The following is a 20,656-nucleotide window of genomic DNA, read 5'->3' on the forward strand; positions in this document are numbered from 1 at the left end:
AAAGAGATTAGGGAGCTGGGATCTCGTACCTCTGATCTAGAGGACAAAATGGACTCTACTCTCACCACTCATGAAAAAGATATGGAGTCGCTTCATGAAGAGATATATACCCTCAATAACAAGCTAGAGAACTTCGAGAATCGAGCCCGCAGAGGCAATATTAGAATTAGAGGCCTGCCGGAGTCCATTACAGACCTCCAGTCTACGGCTACAGCTCTGTTCCAAGAACTTCTACCTGGCATTTCTATTGAACGCCTTGAGATGGACCGCTTTCACAGAGCTTTAACCAGAAAGAAACCTGATGGCCCCCCGAGAGACATAATATTAAAGCTTCACTATTATAAAACTAAAGATCAACTTCTTCAAGCTGCAAGAAAATCAGCATCACTGGTCTTCCAGGGGCACCCCTACGAACTGTTCCCGGACCTGGCCCCTATTACTATTGCGAAAAGACGGGCAATGAGGCCATATTTGGAAGTTCTACATTCCAAAAATATTAAGTACCGTTGGGGATTCCCCTTTAAGCGGATGTTTACCCACGGCGAGATGGTTCAAACGGTCCTTTCCCCAGAGGGCGCAAGCCGCTGCCTCACCAAACTGCAGCTTATGAATGAATCCCCCCTCACTGCCATTATCGTCATTGCCACGGTCGGGGGACAGACAACCTGAACTGCAAGCCTCATTGGCCCCCCCTTGAGACCCTACAATTACTATAGCTCTACCTGGAGCTTTGATCCACACCTAGGCAATTCTGAATGCTGCCTTGAGTCCCTTGGTGACATTATTAACCTATAACTCTTAATTGTTTTATAGCTGACAGAACGTTAGTGTTAAAGCTACTAATGCATATTATTGTTTTTCCATTTCACGGTTTACGATTGATTTTTCAGTTTCTTTCCCACAATTCTCCGGTGTTTATGGCCTTAACTGGACATCTACTCGGAATCCAGATTCGAAATGTTATCCTATCTGCCATGAATGCCCAAGGTGGTCTATTTCTCCTATTATGCATCGATGTTTTATTTTTAACCTCAGGTTATCGTTACTAACTACATGCCATGTAGTGTTTCCACTATTTTATTGTGGTTGAATTTTCTATCTTAATAGCTACTTATACGGGGCTAGCTTAGTTTGCAGCCTATATGATGACCCAGTATAATGTTAAGCCTCATTGGCGTTTCACATACCCAGCTTTCCCTCACCCACCCTACCCTACCTATATGCCTAAATTTTCTAGTTGTACTCTAAACCGCGTTGTCCCTGACTAGTCCTTATGTCCCTACAGTGTCTCTATACACTGCTATTCAGCACGTTGTGCTTAGCCAATGTTGAAGTTTCCCTTACATCCCAGTTGTGTCCGACCCGCTTTACTTGTGTTGACCCGACCACCCAATACTTCTTCCCCATCCCCCACCCGAGTAATCATTGTCCATCTTGCCTGACCCAAGGGGTCTCTTCCACTTCCCGCCCCAGGCCACAATAGTTACCATAAGCGAACCTCATATCTTTTTACCATGCCGCTAACGATCATTTCACACAATGTACATGGCTTTAACTCTCCACACAAACGTACCAAGGCCTTTCGCTACTATAGGACTCAACGGGCTGATGTGGTCTGCCTCCAGGAGACGCATTTCTCGGCTAGCTCCTATCCAAAGTTTCTATCCGCTTCCTACCCGTTATATTATTTAGCTAATGCCCCAAATAAAACTAAAGGCGTGGCCATTTGTTCTAAGAGGTCTGTCCCTTTTGTCTTTAAATCTTTAGTTGCCGATAAAGAGGGTCGTTACTTAACAGTTACAGGCTCCATTTCGGACGAACTGGTAACTATTGTCTCATACTATGCCCCTAACACCCATCAAACCGCCTTTTTCTCCCAATTATGTGAATTAATCACCGAACACGCCCAAGGAACCACGATACTTTGTGGCGATTCTAACTGCATACTCAAACCGAACCTGGATAGGTCAACCATTGCACAATCCCCTACTACTCCATCATCACCTCCCTCGGCGGACTCGACCTCCTAAACTCCTTTCCCAATATCACTGGGTGGACCTGTGGAGGGACTTGCATCCTCCAAATAGAGATTACACTTATTTTTCCCCACGGCATTTAGTCCATACTAGAATAGACCATATTTTTGCCCACCCATCCTTTATTCCTAACGTCTCTAATATTTCCATCCTTTCCACACCATGGTCTAATCACTCCCTAATTCTACTTATATGTTCTACGCTACATCCTAAACCTCACTCATACAATTGGACCTTGAACGACTCTCTGCTCTCCTACCCCGACATCGCTCAAAAATTTAAAAATCACCTCGATGAGTATTTTTCTTTAAATCTCCAATCAGCTTCTTCTCCAATTTCCTTATGGAAAGAGAGAGAAAGAGAAAGCGAGAAAGAGAGAGAGACCTCACTCACGCTCGAACTGAACTTGCCTATCTGAAAACACAGACCGAGCCATACGCTGGACCCAGCAATGGTTTTATGCCCTCAATAATAAAAACAATTCTAATTTAGCATGACGGTTAAAATGTCTACCCCAACCACGCCCCCCCAGTACGATTACGTACCCCTTCAGGAATCACGTCCAACCCACAAAAGATTACTCAATTGTTTCAGCAGAAATTAAAACAATTATATAGCGCCACTACAACTGTAAATTCAAAGGAGTTGGACGCTTTTTTAGACTCCGTTCCACTCCCAGCTCTGGGTCTAAATTTAATTGAATCGTTGAACCAACCCATTTCCTCTAACGACAGAGTTAGCTATCCAACGATTGAAAGTCATTAAAAAGCCTGGCCCGGATGGATATAATAATATTAATAATAATAATCTTTATTCATATAGCGCCAACATATTCCGCAGAGCTTTACAGTTTCAAACACAACAGTCATAAGTAACAACGTTAACAAAACAATAATTAAAAGCAAAATAAAACGACCCTGCTTGTGAGAGCTTACAATCTACAATGAGGTGGGGGAGATACAAAGTACAGGTGTATACATAGGAGAAAAACTGGAGTAACCAATAAATAAGTAAGAAAGTACAACATTAATTTCAAAAAAATCAAAGAAAAACATATATAATAAAATTGTCAATCAGTACAAGGACACGGAAGTACATACAGTAGTGAGGTGCACATGGGAGTTCAGAGGTAGTACATCTATCTGATTTACATTTGAATGCTTGTTCATGTGCTAGGTAAGTAGAGCCAAAAATAAGGCACAATAAATAAAGCCCAAGTATTGTATAACAATGCGGGGATCCACAGCAGCAGCGGGAGCTCTATAGCAAGGTTTAAAGGGACACTGTCACCTGAATTTGGAGGGAACAATCTTCAGCCATAGGGGCGGGGTTTTGGGTGTTTGATTCACCCTTTCCTTACCCGCTGGCTGCATGCTGGCTGCAATATTGGATTGAAGTTCATTCTCTGTCCTCCATAGTACATGCCTGTGCTGTGCAAGATTGCCTTGTGCAGGCATGTACTACGGAGGACAGAGAATGAACTTCAATCCAATATTGCAGCCAGCATGCAGCCAGCGGGTAAGGAAAGGGTGAATCAAACACCCAAAACCCCCGCCTCCATGGCTGAAGATTGTTCCCTCCAAATTCAGGTGACAGTGTCCCTTTAAAGCCAAAAGTAAGGCAAAAAAAAACTCAGGGTAAATCAACATAGATCAAGCCCAGCTGAAGAGCCGTAGAGTAAAGGGACTGTATCATAAATTAAGGGCAAAACTTACCAGGCCCAGTGCACAACACTACTCAGATGGTAATGAGCCCCAAATGATGGCGGGTGACCCCGACGTACGTTTCGTGTCTATACCAGTCACTTCCTCAGGGGTTGTGTTTACAATGATGTATTTACAATAATGGTCCAGCCATCTTCAGGGGGTGGGGGTAGATGGAGATAGTGAATGGGCTACATACACACACAAACATAAAATGACTTTGATTAGTGAACGTGATAGGCTGCTCTGTACAAATGTGTTTTGAGCGAGCGCCTAAAACTATGCAAATTGTGGATGGTCCTAATATCTTGGGGTAGAGCATTCCAGAGGATTGGTGCAGCGTGGGAGAAGTCTTGGAGTCGGGAGTGGGAGGTACGGATTAGGGCAGAGGCTAGTCGAAAGTCATTTGCAGAGCGCAGCGGTCGGTTAGGCCGATAGACCGAAATGAGGATTTACAGCCTTATATTACAAAAAATATGCCCCACTCTTGATACCCCACCTTACCAATTATTTTAACTCCTTGAGAGACGGTAATAAACCTGGAGAGGCATCATTGATAGCGGCAGTGTCTATGATACCAAAGCCTAATTCTGATAAGTTAGTATGGTCCAATTATAGACCAATATCCCTATTCAACGTAGATCTTAAAATACTAGCCAAGATTTTATCTCAACGCTTAAACGCGGGTCTGGGAGCCTTAATACATAGAGACCAGGCGGGTTTTGTTCCTAAAAGACAAGCATCGGATAATATAAGACGGGTCTCATCTGTTGCACCACTGCAGACAGCGTAATATACCAAGCATGTTACTGTCGCTTGACATTAAAAAAGCCTTCGACTATTTCTTGGTCTTATCTGTTTGCGGTCCTGCAAAGATGGGGTTTCCCTAATCACTGCCTCTCATGGATTCACGCCCTCTATAGTTCCCCTTCAGCATATGTACGGTACAATGGCTTCTCCTCCACACGCTTCCCTATTCATAGAGGCACTCGCCAAGGCTGTCCCTTATCACCCTTATTATTTCTTTTAGCTTTTGAGCCTCTGGCGATACACCTTCGACTCAATTCATCCATCCAGGGAGTCACCATAGCATCAGTCCCCCATAAACTTTTCTAGTTCGCTGACGATATGTTGCTCCTCCTAACGTCTCCTCGGTCATCCCTCCCAGCCCTACTTCAAACTCTTAACAATTTTGAGCACATTTCAGGTTTACAAATTAATCCCTCTAAATCCTATGCCATGAATATAACTCTCCCTCCCTCCACTATCGCATTACTAAAACAAGATTTTCCGTTCCAGTGGACCACCAACCACTTGGACTACTTGAGAGTAAAACTCACTCCAGACTACAACTCATTATACGCAGCTAATTACCCTCATATGCTTCGTAAAATTCGATTAATACTTCAGTCATGGGGCAAACTTCATCTTTCCTGGCTCGGCCGAGTGCGTGCATTAAAGATGACCATCCTCCCTAAACTGCTTTACCTATTTCGAGACCTGCGAGCCTCGGTTCCTACTCAATACCTTAAAATAGCCCAGCGAGCAATTAATACCTTTGTTTGGAGGGGCGGCCTCCCCAGGGTTAATAGAGCCACTCTTTACCGTCACCGCCCAAAGGGGGGGGGGGGTTGGGAGTCTCTCGAAACCTCTTGAAATATTATCAAGCAGCCCAACTAGGTCAACTGACGTTATACCACGCCTATTCTGAATCCCCCCTGTGGCTAGCTCTAGAGGCCTCTGAACTCCACTCGACTACCCTTGATACAATACTGTGGACTCTCCCAACGCAGCATAGAGAAATCACCATGGTTCATTCTCTTAGAATTTGGGACTCATTAAAATATTCTTAGGAAGGGAGAACAAGGAAGTTGGGTTAATGAGGTGAGGTGATAGACCAGTCTAAAGAAATGTGTTGTTGGGGCACACAAAACTGGATTTTAACTGGATTTTCTTGGAGTAGTGCATTCCAGAGAAATGGTGCAGCACAAGAGAAGTCTTGGAGATGGGGGTGTGAGGTTCAGATTATGAAGGATGGTTACCTTTGGTCATTAGCAGAACAGAGAGCAGGAGTATGATGGTAGACAGATGAGCGAGAAGATGTAGGGCAGTGCAACACTGGAAAGGATGGGTAGTTTTGTAGAGGAGTGTGAGAAGTTGAGGCCTGTTTCACACGTCAGTGTCTCCAGTACGTGAAGTGACAGTTTCCTCACGTACTGGAGACACTGACCCACGTTGACACATAAAAATCACTGCATCTGTTCAGATGTTAGTGATTTTTTGCAGACCGTGTCTCCGTGTTTGGCCGTGTGCCAAACACGGAGACATGTCAGTGTTCGTGGGAGCGCACGTATTACACGGACCCATTAAAGTTAATGGGTCCGTGTGAAACACGTACCGCACACGGACGTTGTCCGTGTGCAATCCGTGTGCCGTGCAGGGGACAGCGCTACATTAAGCGCTGTCCCCCCCACTGGTGCTGAATCGGCGATTCATATCTTCCCTGCAGCAGCGTTTGCTGCAGGGAATATATGAATAATACTGTTTAAAATAAAGATGTATCTGCCCCCCGCCCTCTGTGCGCCCCCTTCCCCCGCTGTGCTGAAAATACTCACCCAGCTCGTTCCCTTGCCGCCGCTGCTTCTTCTCCTGGCCGCGGCTTCTCCTGTATGCGGTCACGTGGGGCCGCTCATTTACAGTAATGAATATGCGGCTCCACCTCCCATAGGGGTGGAGCCGCATATTCATTACTGTAATCGGCGGCCCCACGTGACCGCATACAGTAGAAGCCGTGGCCATAGGGGTGGAGCCGCATATTCATTACTGTAATCGGCGGCCCCACGTGACCGCATACAGTAGAAGCCGTGGCCAGGAGAAGAAGCAGCGGCGGCAAGGGAACGAGCCGGGTGAGTATTTTCGCCGATTCAGCACAATGAAGGGGACAGCGCTAAACTTTAGCGCTGTCTCCTGCACGGTGCGTGTGGTACCCAGTGGGCACACGGGCGGCACACGTGTGCCACACTGAAGTGCCACGTGAGGACACGGACACGGATAACTCCAGTACCGTTTTTATACGGTACTGGAATTATCTGGACGTGTGAAACCGGCCTTATGCTGTATCCTATAGCGGAATGCTGGCACAGGGTGGAGACATCAGTGAGTAGCAGCTGTACAGATTAAGAGAATATAAAAACAGGATTAAAAAAAAAAAAATAGAGGGGGGGGGATCTACTGCAAAAACTGAAAGTCACTGGTAATTTTGCAAGATAATCAATGAATAGGCCATGAAAACGCTAGGATACATGTAGGTCCATATGAGGCAATTGTACAGTTTTCGTTGGAATTCAAAAGTGCAACTTTGTCAGGTTCGAGGATAAAATATGTTCTTGCACAATGTCTCAACCTGGTGGAGGAATATAAAATGCTAATCAGATCAAAATAAATACTGTAATATACACACACAAGTATGGCATATAAAGTGACATATGTCAAGTGTATCTATAGAGGTAAGTATAGTATAGGTAAATAAAAATGAAGTGCAGGGTGCAATATATACAACCTTTATAAGAAAGCAATCTCTATATCTAACATCTATAACATCACAAATGCATTATATTTAGCACCAGGAGTCATTTCATCACATAAAGTGAATAAAAAAAAAAAAAAAAAAAAAAAAAAAAAAAAGATATCCAAGAACAAATGACCCGGTTGATAAATATACATTAGGCATTGCTATACATATTAAGCAGAATACATTAAGGCTGTGTGCACATGTTGCATTTTTTTTTGCGTTTTTTTTCGCTATAAAAACACGATAAAGCATACATATGCATCCCATCAATTATAATGCATTCTGCAATTTTTGTGCACATGATGCGTTTTATTTCCGCAAAAAAAAAACAAAACGCATCGCGGTAAAAAACGCAGCATGATCATTAATTTTGCGGATTTTTCCTGCTATTTAATGCATTGGGAAGCTCCGGGAAAAAAAACGCGTCAAAAACGCGCAAAAAAGGCGCAAAAACGCATGCGGATTTCTTGCAGAAAATGTCCGGTTTTCTTCAGGAATTTTCTGCAAGAAATCCTGACGTGTGCACATAGCCTTACTCTTACATTATTTACCAGGACTTTGCCTCTAACGTATGTTTCGCACAGTTGCTTCCTCAGACTCCCGCTCTCTGAAGAGGTAACTACGTGGTAAATATTTGTGATGTGACAGATGTCTTGTTGCCCGACGTATAAATATTAAGAGATTGCTTTCCTATACTTGTCACTTTATATACTTAATCATGAATTAGCAAGTGTGTGTATATTACTATTTTTTTTTTTTATCTGATTGACATGGATTATCTTACAAAATTGGTGCATATTGCAGATTGTGAGCCCTCGCGGGCAGGGTCCTCCCTCGTCATGTACCAGTGGGTGACTTGTATTGATTAAGATTATTGTACCTGTTTTTATTATGTATACCCCTCCTCACATGGAATAAATGGCGCTATAATAATAAATAATAATAATAAATAATAATAATAATAATAATAAGTGCTTATCAGTGACTATCAGTTTTTGCAGTAGATTTCTTTTAGATTTTGTTCGTTACATACATATACAGTTTTCTTTTTTAAGAAAATTTGCAATAATTTCTACATTTCTGTTCTTTCAGTCAAGATGGGGTGCAGAGTGTACATTAATGAGAAAAAAAAAAGAACTTTTTTGGAATTTACCAAATGGCTGCAGTGAAATTAAAATGCAATTTAAAGGGGTCTGAATACTTTTCGTACCCACTGTATGTTTAATAAAAATATATTTTTTAATATAGTTTGTCGTTGATTTTTTTCATGGACGTGTTCTTATTGGCTTTATGGTATTTTCCCACTCCCATAGACTTATGGGACCTTTTGAGGCTATCTGAACATTTAAGAGTGGCATATTTGAGCCCAATAGAGCAGAGCATAGTGAGAAGGAGCTGCAGAGAGATCCAGGAGAATCAGCAGGGAGCAGTGACCATTAGATTTAGCAGTTCATTGATCATAAGGCTTGGTTGTCCCTTTGAGGTGACTGCATCACCAGCGCTTACACAATGAGTCACAATGTCGCTGATCATATAAGATCTCTTCACTAGACGTAGAGGAAACCATCCTTGTGCTCTTAAGTTGAACCATTTGCTGAAAAAGGCAATCCTTGCCCTTTGTTTTACAGTACTTGACTATTTGCTTTCTTGCGCTGCAAAGAAAAAAAAAGCCAAATGAATGTCAAACAGAAATGTTATTCTCATCGCATTAATACCTTTTTATGTGGTGTTTTCCAATTAAAGAAACTGGCCTATATCAAACAAAAGATTCACTCTGTAGTGCTAAAGCATGTCAATATGAATTATTTCATATATGAATAGCATTAATGTTTCTGGATACTAGGGAAAATAAGGAGACTCTTAAGCAAATAATTTGGCCAATTCCTGCATGCCCAGGAACCAACGACAAGGTGGTCTGAAATCTGCTGGGTCCTACGTGTCTGACATGACAGCGGACATGTGCTCGGAACAGCAGCGGGTGGAATCGCGATCAACCAGGGGCTATTAACCCATGAAATGCCGCTGTCAAACGCTGCGGGTCACCAGTGGGTTGGCATGACAGCCAGAGGTGTCCCGGAGACCCACCGTATTTTTCGGACTATAAGACGCACCGGACCATAAGATGCACCCCAAATTTGGGGTGAAAATTGCAGAAAAAAAAAAGATTTTTTATAAGATGGGGGTCCGTCTTATTGTCCGAATTTACAGTATCTTACCTGAGGGCTGGCGGTGGCAGAGCAGGGTCACAGGAGGCATGGCGTCGGCAGAGGTGGGGTGATGCAGTACGGCGTGCACCTGAGCAAGGTCCCTTCCTGCTTAGGTGGGCGACGCCACGGCCTGGTGTCCATGAAGTGGGGGTTGCAGTAGTGGTGTGGCGACGGCAGAGGTGCGGGGATAATGAGCAGTATGGCGTGAGCAGGGTCCCTTCTACAGGTGAGGTGACGCAGCGGCCCGGTATCCAATGTGAGCAGCAGAGCCGGGTTAATTACCGGTTTCTCAGTGGCGGCAGCCATCTTCCTGAGGCCGTGCGTGCGCAGATAGTGCTCCGCTTCCCAGGGCTTCAGGAAAATGGCCACGGGAGGCCGCAGATGGAGATCGCGGCGGCCATTTTCCAGAAGCCGAGATCTTAATCTGCGAACTCAGCTTCAGGAAAATGGCCACCGCGATCTCCATTTGCGCACGCGCGGCCTCCCGCGGCCATTTTCCTGAAGCCCGGGAAGCAGAGCACTCCATCTGCGCACGCGCGGCCTCAGGAAGATGGCCGCCACCACCGATAATGCCATGATTCACCCTGCTCTGCTGCTTACCGGGCTACTGCATCACCACACCTGTGGAAGGAACCCCGCTCACGCCATACCGCTCACTGCGCCTCCTCATCCCCGCACCTCTGCCGCCGCCACACCACTGCCGGTAAGCCTGCATTCCAACTATAAGACGCACCCCCCATTTTCCCCCCCTTTTTTTGGGGGGGGGGGGAGAGGAGTGCGTCTTCTAGTCGGAAAAATATGATATATGGTTGTCACTGCTGGATTGCTGCGAGTGCCACCCATTGGTCGGCACTCATAGCGAGTAAATCTGCTGTATGCAGGCGATCTGATCATCCCGTGTATGTAGCAGAGGCGATCGGGTTGTGGCAGCTTCTAGCCTCCCATGGAGACTATTGAAGCATGGCAAAAGTAAAAAAAAAAGTTTATCAAAATAAAAAAAAAATAAAAGTTAAAATCACCCCCCTTTCACCCCATTCAAAATAAAACAAAAAACCAAACCTATATATTTGGTATCGCCGTGTTCAGAATCGCCCGATCAATAAAAAAAAGGATTAACCTGATCGTTAAACAGCGCAGCGAGCTAAAAGTCAAAACACCAGAATTACGTTATTTTGGTCACCGCACCATTGCATTAAAATGCAATAACGGGCGACCAAAACATTGTATCTGCACCAAAATGGCATCATTAAAAATGTCAGCTCGGCACGCAAAAAATAAGCCCTCATCTGACTCCAGATCACGAAAAATGAAGGTGCTACGAGAATCAGATAATGGCACAATTTATTATTTATTTATTTTTTACAAAGTTTGAATTTTTTTTTCACCACTTGGACATCATAGATGAAAAAGAACCTAGACATGTTTGAACACGTAATGACCTGGAGAATCATAATGGCAGCTCAGTTTTAGCCCTTGGTTAACATGGTAAAAAAAATAAATCCAAAAAACAGTTGTGCAATTGCACTTATTTTTGCAATTTCACCGCACTTCAATTTTTTTTCCTGTGTTTGAGTACATGAATTGGTAAAACCAATGGTGTTGTGAATTCTGTGGTCAAGCTCCCTCCTGTGGTCATGAGTGGTACTTTGGCTGGTTCTGTCCATGAGCTTCATCTGGTGGATGTGAGTGGGGCTGTGGCTTCTGAGTTTCCTTCCTCAGGTGAAGAGGTTAGATCGTTAGGTGCTGCTCTATTTAACTCCACCTAGTTCTTTGTTCCTTGCCTCCAGTCAATGTTCCAGTATTGGTCTTGCTCTCTCCTGGATCGTCTTGTGGCCTGTCTGCCCTGCATAAGCTAAGTTCTGCTTGTGTTACTTTTGTTTGCTATTTTTTCTGTCCAGCTTGCTATATTCGTTTTTCTTGCTTGCTGGAAGCTCTGGGACGCAGAGGAAGCACCTCCGTGCCGTTAGTCGGTACGGAGGGTCTTTTTGCGCCCTCTGCGTGGTTGTTTGTAGGTTTTTGTGCTGACCGCAAAGCTATCTTTACTATCCTCGGTCTATTCAGTAAGTCGGGCCTCACTTTGCTAATACCTATTTCATCTCTGTGTTTGTACTTTCATCTTTACTCACAGTCATTATATGTGGGGGGCTGCCTTTTCCTTTGGGGAATTTCTCTGAGGCAAGGTAGGCTTATTTTTCTATCTTCAGGGCTAGCTAGTTTCTCAGGCTGTGCCCGAGGCGCCTAGGTCTGGTCAGAAGCGCTCCACGGCTACCTCTAGTGTGGTGTGATAGGATTAGGGATTGCAGTCAGCAGAGTTCCCACGTCTCAGAGCTCGTCCTATGTTATTAGTAACTATCAGGTCACTTTGTGTGCTCTTAACCACCAGGTCCATTGTGTTTCTGAATCACCAGTCATAACAGTACTGGAGGCCCAAAGTACTAATGCTTCTCAATAGAGGGAAAAGAGAAGTTCTGAGACCATTTTTTTTTCTCTGCACTGTGTTTTGTCTTTCTTTTCCCCTAGACATTTGGGTGGTTCAGGACATAGGTGTAGTGATGGACATTAAAGGTCTGTCTTCTTGTGTGGATCATCTCACTGCAAGAGTACAAAATATTCAAGACTTTGTGGTTCAGAATTCTATGTTAGAACCTAGAATTCCTATTCCTGATTTGTTTTCTGGAGATAGAGCTAAGTTTCTGAGTTTTAAAAATAATTGTAAACTATTTCTGGCTTTGAAACCTCGCTCCTCTGGTGACCCAGTTCAACAAGTTAAGATCATTGGAAACAGAAACACATGGGCTACTTGCACAGTGAACAAGTCTGTAGGAACATGTTCACACACCACCAAGAAACCTGAAGACACAAAAGAGAATAGTAGAACCAAAAACACTCAGTTTGAAAAAAATTGCAGTAATCCGCAAGTGCTAGTAAAAGATGTAAAAAACAGGGTATTTGGTTGATACGTTTTTTGCAAAAATTGTATACTAAGCTGCTCTACCAAACTTTACGGTATACCCATATCAGAGCAGTCCTAACTAATGTATGCAATCCCTATCTGATGTATTTAAAAACCTGATCATCTGTATATTACCTGTGTGAACAGGGTTCAGAGAGGAAAAATCCATGTGTGCATACAGAGTAGAACAGCTTTTGTGCAGATAGCCCAAGAGGAGTGGTGGTGGATAAACTGAGTGTTTTTGGTTTTACTATTCTCTTTTGTGTCTTCAAGTTAAGATCATTATTTCTTTATTACGTGGCGACCCTCAAGACTGGGCATTTTCCCTTGCGCCAGGAGATCCTGCATTATGTAATATTGATGCGTTTTTTCTGGCGCTCGGATTGCTTTATGATGAACCTAATTCAGTGGATCAGGCAGAGAAAAATTTGCTGGCTCTGTGTCAGGGTCAGGATGAGGTAGAGATATATTGTCAGAAGTTTAGGAAGTGGTCTGTGCTCACTCAATGGAATGAATGTGCGCTGGCAGCAATTTTCAGAAAGGGTCTCTCTGAAGCCCTTAAGGATGTCATGGTGGGATTTCCTATGCCTGCTGGTCTGAATGAGTCTATGTCTTTGGCTATTCAGATCGGTCGACGCTTGCGTGAGCGTAAAACTGTACACCATTTGGCGGTATTATCTGAACATAAACCTGAGCCTATGCAATGTGATAGGACTTTGACCAGAGCTGAACGGCAAGAACACAGACGTCGGAATGGGCTGTGTTTTTACTGTGGTGATTCCACTCATGCTATTTCCGATTGTCCTAAGCGCACTAAGCGGTTCGCTAGGTCTACCACCATTGGTACGGTACAGTCGAAATTTCTTTTGTCCGTTACTTTGATCTGCTCTTTGTCGTCCTATTCTGTCATGGCATTTGTGGATTCAGGCGCTCCCTGAATTTGATAGACTTGGAGTTTGCTAGGCGCTGTGGGTTTTTCTTGGAGCCCTTGCAGTATCCTATTCCACCGAGAGGAATTGATGCTACGCCTTTGGCCAAGAATAAGCCTCAATACTGGACCCAACTGACCATGTGCATGGCTCCTGCGCACCAGGAGGATATTCGCTTTTTGGTGTTGCATAATCTGCATGATGTGGTCGTGTTGGGGTTGCCATGGCTACAAGTCCATAACCCAGTATTGGATTGGAAATCTATGTCTGTGTCCAGCTGGGGTTGTCAGGGGGTGCATGGTGATGTTCCATTTCTGTCTGTTTCGTCATCCACCCCTTCTGAGGTCCCAGAGTTCTTGTCGGATTACCGGGATGTATTTGATGAGCCCAAGTCCAGTGCCCTACCTCCGCATAGGGATTGCGATTGTGCTATCAATTTGATTCCTGGTAGTAAGTTTCCTAAAGGTCGACTGTTTAATTTGTCTGTGCCTGAGCACGCCGCTATGCGGAGTTACGTAAAGGAATCCTTGGAGAAGGGTCATATTCGCCCGTCGTCGTCACCATTGGGAGCAGGGTTCTTTTTGTGGCCAAGAAGGATGGTTCGCTGAGACCTTGTATTGATTACCGCCTTCTAAATAAAATCACAGTCAAATTTCAGTACCCCTTGCCGCTGTTGTCTGATTTGTTTGCTCGGATTAAGGGGTCTAGTTGGTTCACCAAGATAGATCTTCGTGGTGCGTATAATCTTGTGCGTATTAAACAGGGCGATGAATGGAAAACAGCATTTAATACGCCCGAGGGCCATTTTGAGTACCTGGTTATGCCATTCGGGCTTTCCAATGCTCCATCAGTATTTCAGTCCTTTATGCATGACATCTTCCGAGAGTACCTGGATAAATTCCTGATTGTATACTTGGATGATATTTTGGTCTTCTCGGATGATTGGGAGTCTCACGTGAAGCAGGTTAGAATGGTGTTCCAGGTCTTGCGTGCTAATTCTTTGTTTGTGAAGGGGTCAAAGTGTCTCTTTGGTGTTCAGAAGGTTTCATTTTTTCCCCTTCTACTATCGAGATGGACCTTGTTAAAGTTCAGGCCATTTATGAGTGGACTCAGCCAACATCTCTGAAGAGTCTGCAAAAGTTCCTGGGCTTTTGCTAATTTTTATCATCGCTTCATCAATAATTTTTCTAGTATTGCTAAACCGTTGACTGATTTAACCAAGAAGGGTGCTGATGTGGTCAATTGGTCTTCTGCTGCTGTGGAAGCTTTTCAGGAGTTGAAGCGTCGTTTTTCTTCTGCCCCTGTGTTGTGCCAGCTAGATGTTTCGCTCCCGTTCCAGGTTGAGGTTGATGCTTCTGAGATTGGAGCAGGGGCTGTTTTGTCGCAAAGAAGTTCTGATGGCTCGGTGATTAAACCATGTGCCTTCTTTTCCAGGAAGTTTTCGCCTGCTGAGCGTAATTATGATGTTGGCAATCGAGAGTTGCTGGCCATGAAGTGGGCATTCGAGGAGTGGCGTCATTGGCTTGAAGGAGCTAAGCATCGCGTGGTGGTCTTGACTGATCACAAGAACTTGACTTATCTCGAATCTGCCAAACGGTTGAATCCTAGACAGGCTCGTTGGTCGCTGTTTTTCTCCCATTTTGACTTTGTGGTTTCGTACCTTCCGGGCTCTAAGAATGTGAAGGCGGATGCCCTTTCTAGGAGTTTTGTGCCCGACTCTCCGGGTTTGCCTGAGCCGGCGGGTATTCTCAAAGAGGGGGTAATTTTGTCTGCCATCTCCCCTGATTTGCGGCAGGTGCTGCAAAAATTTCAGGCTAATAGACCTGACCGTTTCTCAGCGGAGAAACTGTTTGTCCCTGATAAATGGACGAGTAGAGTTCTCTGAGGTTCATTGTTCGGTGTTGGCTGGTCATCCTGGAATCTTTGGTACCAGAGATTTGGTGGCTAGATCCTTTTGGTGGCCGTCTCTGTCGCGGGATGTGCGTTCGTTTGTGCAGTCCTGTGGGATTTGTGCTCGGGCTAAGCCCTGCTGTTCTCGTGCCAGTGGGTTGCTTTTTCCCTTGCCGGTCCCGAAGAGGCCCTGGACACATATCTCTATGGATTTTATTTGGGATCTCCCCGTCTCTCAAAAGATGTCGGTCATTTGGGTGGTTTGTGATCGCTTCTCTAAGATGGTCCATTTGGTACCCTTGTCTAAATTGCCTTCCTCCTCGGATTTGGTGGCATTGTTTTTCCAACATGTGGTTCGTTTACATGGTATTCCGGAGAACATCGTTTCTGACAGAGGTTCCCAGTTTGTTTCGAGGTTTTGGCGAGCCTTTTGTGCTAGGATGGGCATTGATTTGTCTTTTTCCTCGGCTTTCCATCCTCAGACAAATGGCCAAACTGAACGAACCAATCAGACCTTGGAAACATATCTGAGATGTTTGTTTCTGCTGATCAGGATGATTGGGTGTCCTTTTTGCCTTTGGCTGAGTTCGCCCTTAATAATCGGGTCAGCTCGGCTACTTTGGTTTCGCCGTTTTTCTGCAATTCTGGTTTCCATCCTCGTTTCTCTTCAGGGCAGGTTGAGTCTTCGGACTGTCCTGGTGTGGATACTGTGGTGGATAGGTTGCAGCAGATTTGGACTCATGTAGTGGACAATTTGACATTGTCCCAGGAGAAGGCTCAACGTTTCGCTAACCGCAGGCGCTGTGTGGGTCCCCGACCTAGTGTTGGGGATTTGGTTTGGTTGTCATCTCGTTATATTCCTATGAAAGTTTCCTCTCCTAAGTTTAAGCCTCGTTTCATTGGTCCGTATAGGATTTCTGAGGTTCTTAATCCTGTGTCTTTTCGTTTGACCCTTCCAGCTTCTTTTTCCATCCATAATGTATTCCATAGGTCATTGTTGCGGAGATACGTGGCACCTGTGGTTCCTTCCGTTGATCCTCCTGCCCCGGTTTTGGTTGAGGGGGAGTTGGAGTATATAGTGGAGAAGATTTTGGATTCTCGTATTTCGAGACGGAAACTCCAGTACCTGGTTAAGTGGAAGGGTTATGGTCAGGAAGATAATTCCTGGGTCTTTGCCTCTGATGTTCATGCTGCCGATCTGGTTCGTGCCTTTCATTTGGCTCATCCTGGTCGGCCTGGGGGCTCTGGTGAGGGTTCGGTGACCCCTCCTCAAGGGGGGGGTACTGTTGTGAATTCTGTGGTCAAGCTCCCTCCTGTAGTCATGAGTGGTACTTTGGCTGGTTCTGACCATGAGCTTCATCTGGACAGTAAGTGGGGCTGCGGCTTCTGAGTTTCCTTCCTCAGGTGAAGAGGTTAGGTCGTTAGGTGCTGCTCTATTTAACTCCACCTAGTTCTTTGTTCCTTGCCTCCAGTCAATGTTCCAGTATTGGTCTTGCTCTCTCCTGGATCGTCTTGTGGCCTGTCTGCCCTGCATAAGCTAAGTTCTGCTTGTGTTACTTTTGTTTGCTATTTTTTCTGTCCAGCTTGCTATATTCGTTTTTCTTGCTTGCTGGAAGCTCTGGGACGCAGAGGAAGCACCTCCGTGCCGTTAGTCGGTACGGAGGGTCTTTTTGCGCCCTCTGCGTGGTTGTTTGTAGGTTTTTGTGCTGACCGCAAAGCTATCTTTACTATCCTCGGTCTATTCAGTAAGTCGGGCCTCCTTTTGCTAATACCTATTTAATCTCTGTGTTTGTATTTTCATCTTTACTCACAGTCATTATATGTGGGGGGCTGCCTTTTCCTTTGGGGAATTTCTCTGAGGCAAGGTAGGCTTATTTTTCTATCTTCAGGGCTAGCTAGTTTCTCAGGCTGTGCCCGAGGCGCCTAGGTCTGGTCAGGAGCGCTCCACGGCTACCTCTAGTGTGGTGTGATAGGATTAGGGATTGCAGTCAGCAGAGTTCCCACGTCTTAGAGCTCGTCCTATGTTATTAGTAACTATCAGTTCACTTTGTGTGCTCTTAACCACCAGGTCCATTGTGTTTCTGAATCACCAGTCATAACACAATGGTGTCATTCAAAAGTACAACTTGTCCCACAAAAAAACATGCCCTCACATGGCCATATTGACAAAAAATAAAAAAAAAACAAAAGTTATGATTCTGGGAAGAAGGGGAGCGAAAAACAAACGCAAAAATAAAAAAGTTCCGTCATGAAGGGGTTAAAATACCTGGGGTGAAGAAATCAGTCTTGTGGTTCTTGTGTAATCAGGGTTAGAAGTTTTCAGCTAACAAGAGTCTCGTGCTTTGGGGTGGGACTGTTGGCAGAGTCTTATCTTCCTGCTCTAAGCCAGAGGAACCAAGGAAAGACCTGACCACAGGCCCCCCGAAGCATAAACATGTTCCTCATCATAGAGACAGACTGTGCTTCAGGGCGGCCTGTGGTCAGGTTTCTTCTTGGTTTCATACTGTATGTAGAGCTGTGGTGAGTCACTTGCAGACTAGACGCACCGTGCTGCAGAGGATTTTCAGTGTCTTAAACAGGAGCGGGATGTTATGCTCCACATGACAAAGCCGGTATAGCAGGCAGTGGATGGACCGTCTCCTTTTCCACCCACTCTTATAAGATCACTCGGGCTCATAAATGGGGAGTGCTTCCCTTTATTGAATTTGCAGGGGCCTTACTTGATAAATGAGCTGAAAGCATGAGCCAAGTACAGCGACAATTGAAGAATAACTCACCTGATAAATCACATAAAAGCCGAAAAACATCAAGATGAGAACCAAAGGTACGACAACACAGGCTACGCGTTTCCAACTGCGCCAATGGGGTTCATGCGTCTCCTCTGTCAAATAAGAGAACATCATTACGCTTCATTCTATGGATGAGATCTGCAGCAGGACAGGAAAGCACAACCACTACATACAGTACACCGACCGCTGCAGGCAGGCAAGTCACCAAGCTACCCGGTCATACACAGGCCCTGAAGAGAAGGATACCGTAATATTTGAGGTCAGATGTCTTATTCCAGAGAAATACACATTTTTCTTAATATTTAAATAAAGGTGTTAAGATCTGTGGGCCGGACATACTGGTCCTTCTCAAAAAAATTAGCATATAGTGTTAAATTTCATTATTTACCATAATGTAATGATTACAATTAAACTTTCATATATTATAGATTCATTATCCACCAACTGAAATTTGTCAGGTCTTTTATTGTTTTAATACTGATGATTTTGGCATACAACTCCTGATAACCCAAAAAACCTGTCTCAATAAATTAGCATATCAAGAAAAGGTTCTCTAAACGACCTATTACCCTAATCTTCTGAATCAACTAATTAACTCTAAACACATGCAAAAGATACCTGAGGCTTATATAAACTCCCTGCCGGGTTCATTACTCAAAACCCCCATCATGGGTAAGACTAGCGACCCGACAGATGTCAAGAAGGCCATCATTGACACCCTCAAGCAAGAAGGTAAGACCCAGAAAGAAATTTCTCAACAAATAGGCTGTTCCCAGAGTGCTGTATCAAGGCACCTCAATGGTAAGTCTGTTGGAAGGAAACAATGTGGCAGAAAACGCTGTACAACGAGAAGAGGAGACCGGACCCTGAGGAAGATTGTGGAGAAGGACCGATTCCAGACCTTGGGGAACCTGAGGAAGCAGTGGACTGAGTCTGGTGTGGAAACATCCAGAGCCACCGTGCACAGGCGTGTGCAGGAAATGGGCTACAGGTGCCGCATTCCCCAGGTAAAGCCACTTTTGAACCATAAACAGCGGCAGAGGCGCCTGACCTGGGCTACAGAGAAGCAGCACTGGACTGTTGCTAAGTGGTCCCAAGTACTTTTTTCTGATGAAAGCAAATTTTGCATGTCATTCGGAAATCAAGGTGCCAGAGTCTGGAGGAAGACTGGGGAGAAGGAAATGCCAAAATGCCTGAAGTCCAGTGTCAAGTACCCACAGTCAGTGATGGTGTGGGGTGCCATGTCAGCTGCTGGTGTTGGTCCACTGTGTTTCATCAAGGGCAGGGTCAATGCAGCTAGCTATCAGGAGATTTTGGAGCACTTCATGCTTCCATCGGCTGAAATGCTTTATGGAGATGAAGATTTCATTTTTCAGCACGACCTGGCACCTGCTCACAGTGCCAAAACCACTGGTAAATGGTTTACTGACCATGGTATTACTGTGCTCAATTGGCCTGCCAACTCTCCTGACCTGAACCCCATAGAGAATCTGTGGGATATTGTGAAGAGAAAGTTGAGAGACGCAAGACCCAACACTCTGGATGAGCTTAAGGCCGCTATTGAAGCATCCTGGGCCTCCATAACATCTCAGCAGTGTCACAGGCTGATTGCCTCCATGCCACGCCGCATTGAAGCAGTCATTTCTGCCAAAGGATTCCCGACCAAGTATTGAGTGCATAACTGAACATTATTATTTGATGGTTTTTTTGTTTGTTATTAAAAAACACTTTTATTTGATTGGATGGGTGAAATATGCTAATTTATTGAGACAGGTTTTTTTGGGTTATCAGGAGTTGTATGCCAAAATCATCAGTATTAAAACAATAAAAGACCTGACAAATTTCAGTTGGTGGATAATGAATCTATAATATATGAAAGTTTAATTGTAATCATTACATTATGGTAAATAATGAAATTTAACACTATATGCTAATTTTTTGAGAAGGACCTGTAGATCTCCCCAAGAATCTGCCTCCAGAGCTTCTTGTAAATGAAAGGGGCATTACCAGTGAGACATGTAATTATTGACAGGCTGCTCTCATAATCAGACATACCTCTGCAAGGAGATCAGAGCCAACAGTACAGCAGAACTGAAGTTTGTCTCATTACAAACATTTGCAGTGTAGTCCTCTACTATGGCTGTCAGCTCTGCTGTACTGCCCTCCTCCCCATACTGGCTGTCTGTGAGATGGGGGCTGAGCACTGTGAGAGGAGTGCTGCTCATGAGTTTGCAATGAGACAAAGTTCAGCTCTGATGTGCTGTGTTAGTTCTGATCCATTGCTTCCATCTGTCTGTGATTGTAAGAACGGACTGCCAGTCATTACCCGTATTATACTGGCAATTCCCCTTTCATTTAAAATAAGCCCTGGAGGCAGACACTCTGGGAGATCTATGTCTGGCCCATAGATCTTAAAAGCTAATTTACATTATAAGAAAAATGTACATTTCTCTGGAATAAAGCATCACATTGCAGATATGAAGGTATCATTTCATTCAGCTTATGACCTACAAGCCCATATAGACAGTTTAGGAGGGTTGATCCTATTGACCGATTCCCTGTAACTCTACCAACAGTC

General features: G+C 44.5%; 1 protein-coding gene across 4 annotated transcripts in view; it reads right to left on the reverse strand.

The window, feature by feature from the left end:
• Positions 1 to 6,493: 6,493 nt before the first annotated feature.
• The window catches only part of LOC138677044 (uncharacterized), a 114,236-nt gene continuing 100,073 nt past the window's right edge, over positions 6,494 to 20,656 (reverse strand). For 3 of the 4 annotated variants that reach the window (XM_069766856.1, XM_069766855.1, XM_069766857.1), the window contains exons 6-7: positions 18,067 to 18,170; positions 6,496 to 8,962 (exon numbers count right to left, since the gene is read on the reverse strand). In XM_069766856.1, the coding sequence (XP_069622957.1) occupies positions 8,933 to 8,962; positions 18,067 to 18,170 (134 nt within the window). In that variant the 3' untranslated portion in view covers positions 6,496 to 8,932. Of the gene's footprint in view, positions 8,963 to 18,066; positions 18,171 to 20,656 lie in introns of all 4 variants that reach the window. The other variant, XM_069766858.1, reaches the window with a different exon arrangement.

This window comes from Ranitomeya imitator, chromosome 4, assembly GCF_032444005.1.
Source record: "Ranitomeya imitator isolate aRanImi1 chromosome 4, aRanImi1.pri, whole genome shotgun sequence".
In the NCBI taxonomy this organism is placed as follows: Eukaryota; Metazoa; Chordata; class Amphibia; order Anura; family Dendrobatidae; genus Ranitomeya; species Ranitomeya imitator.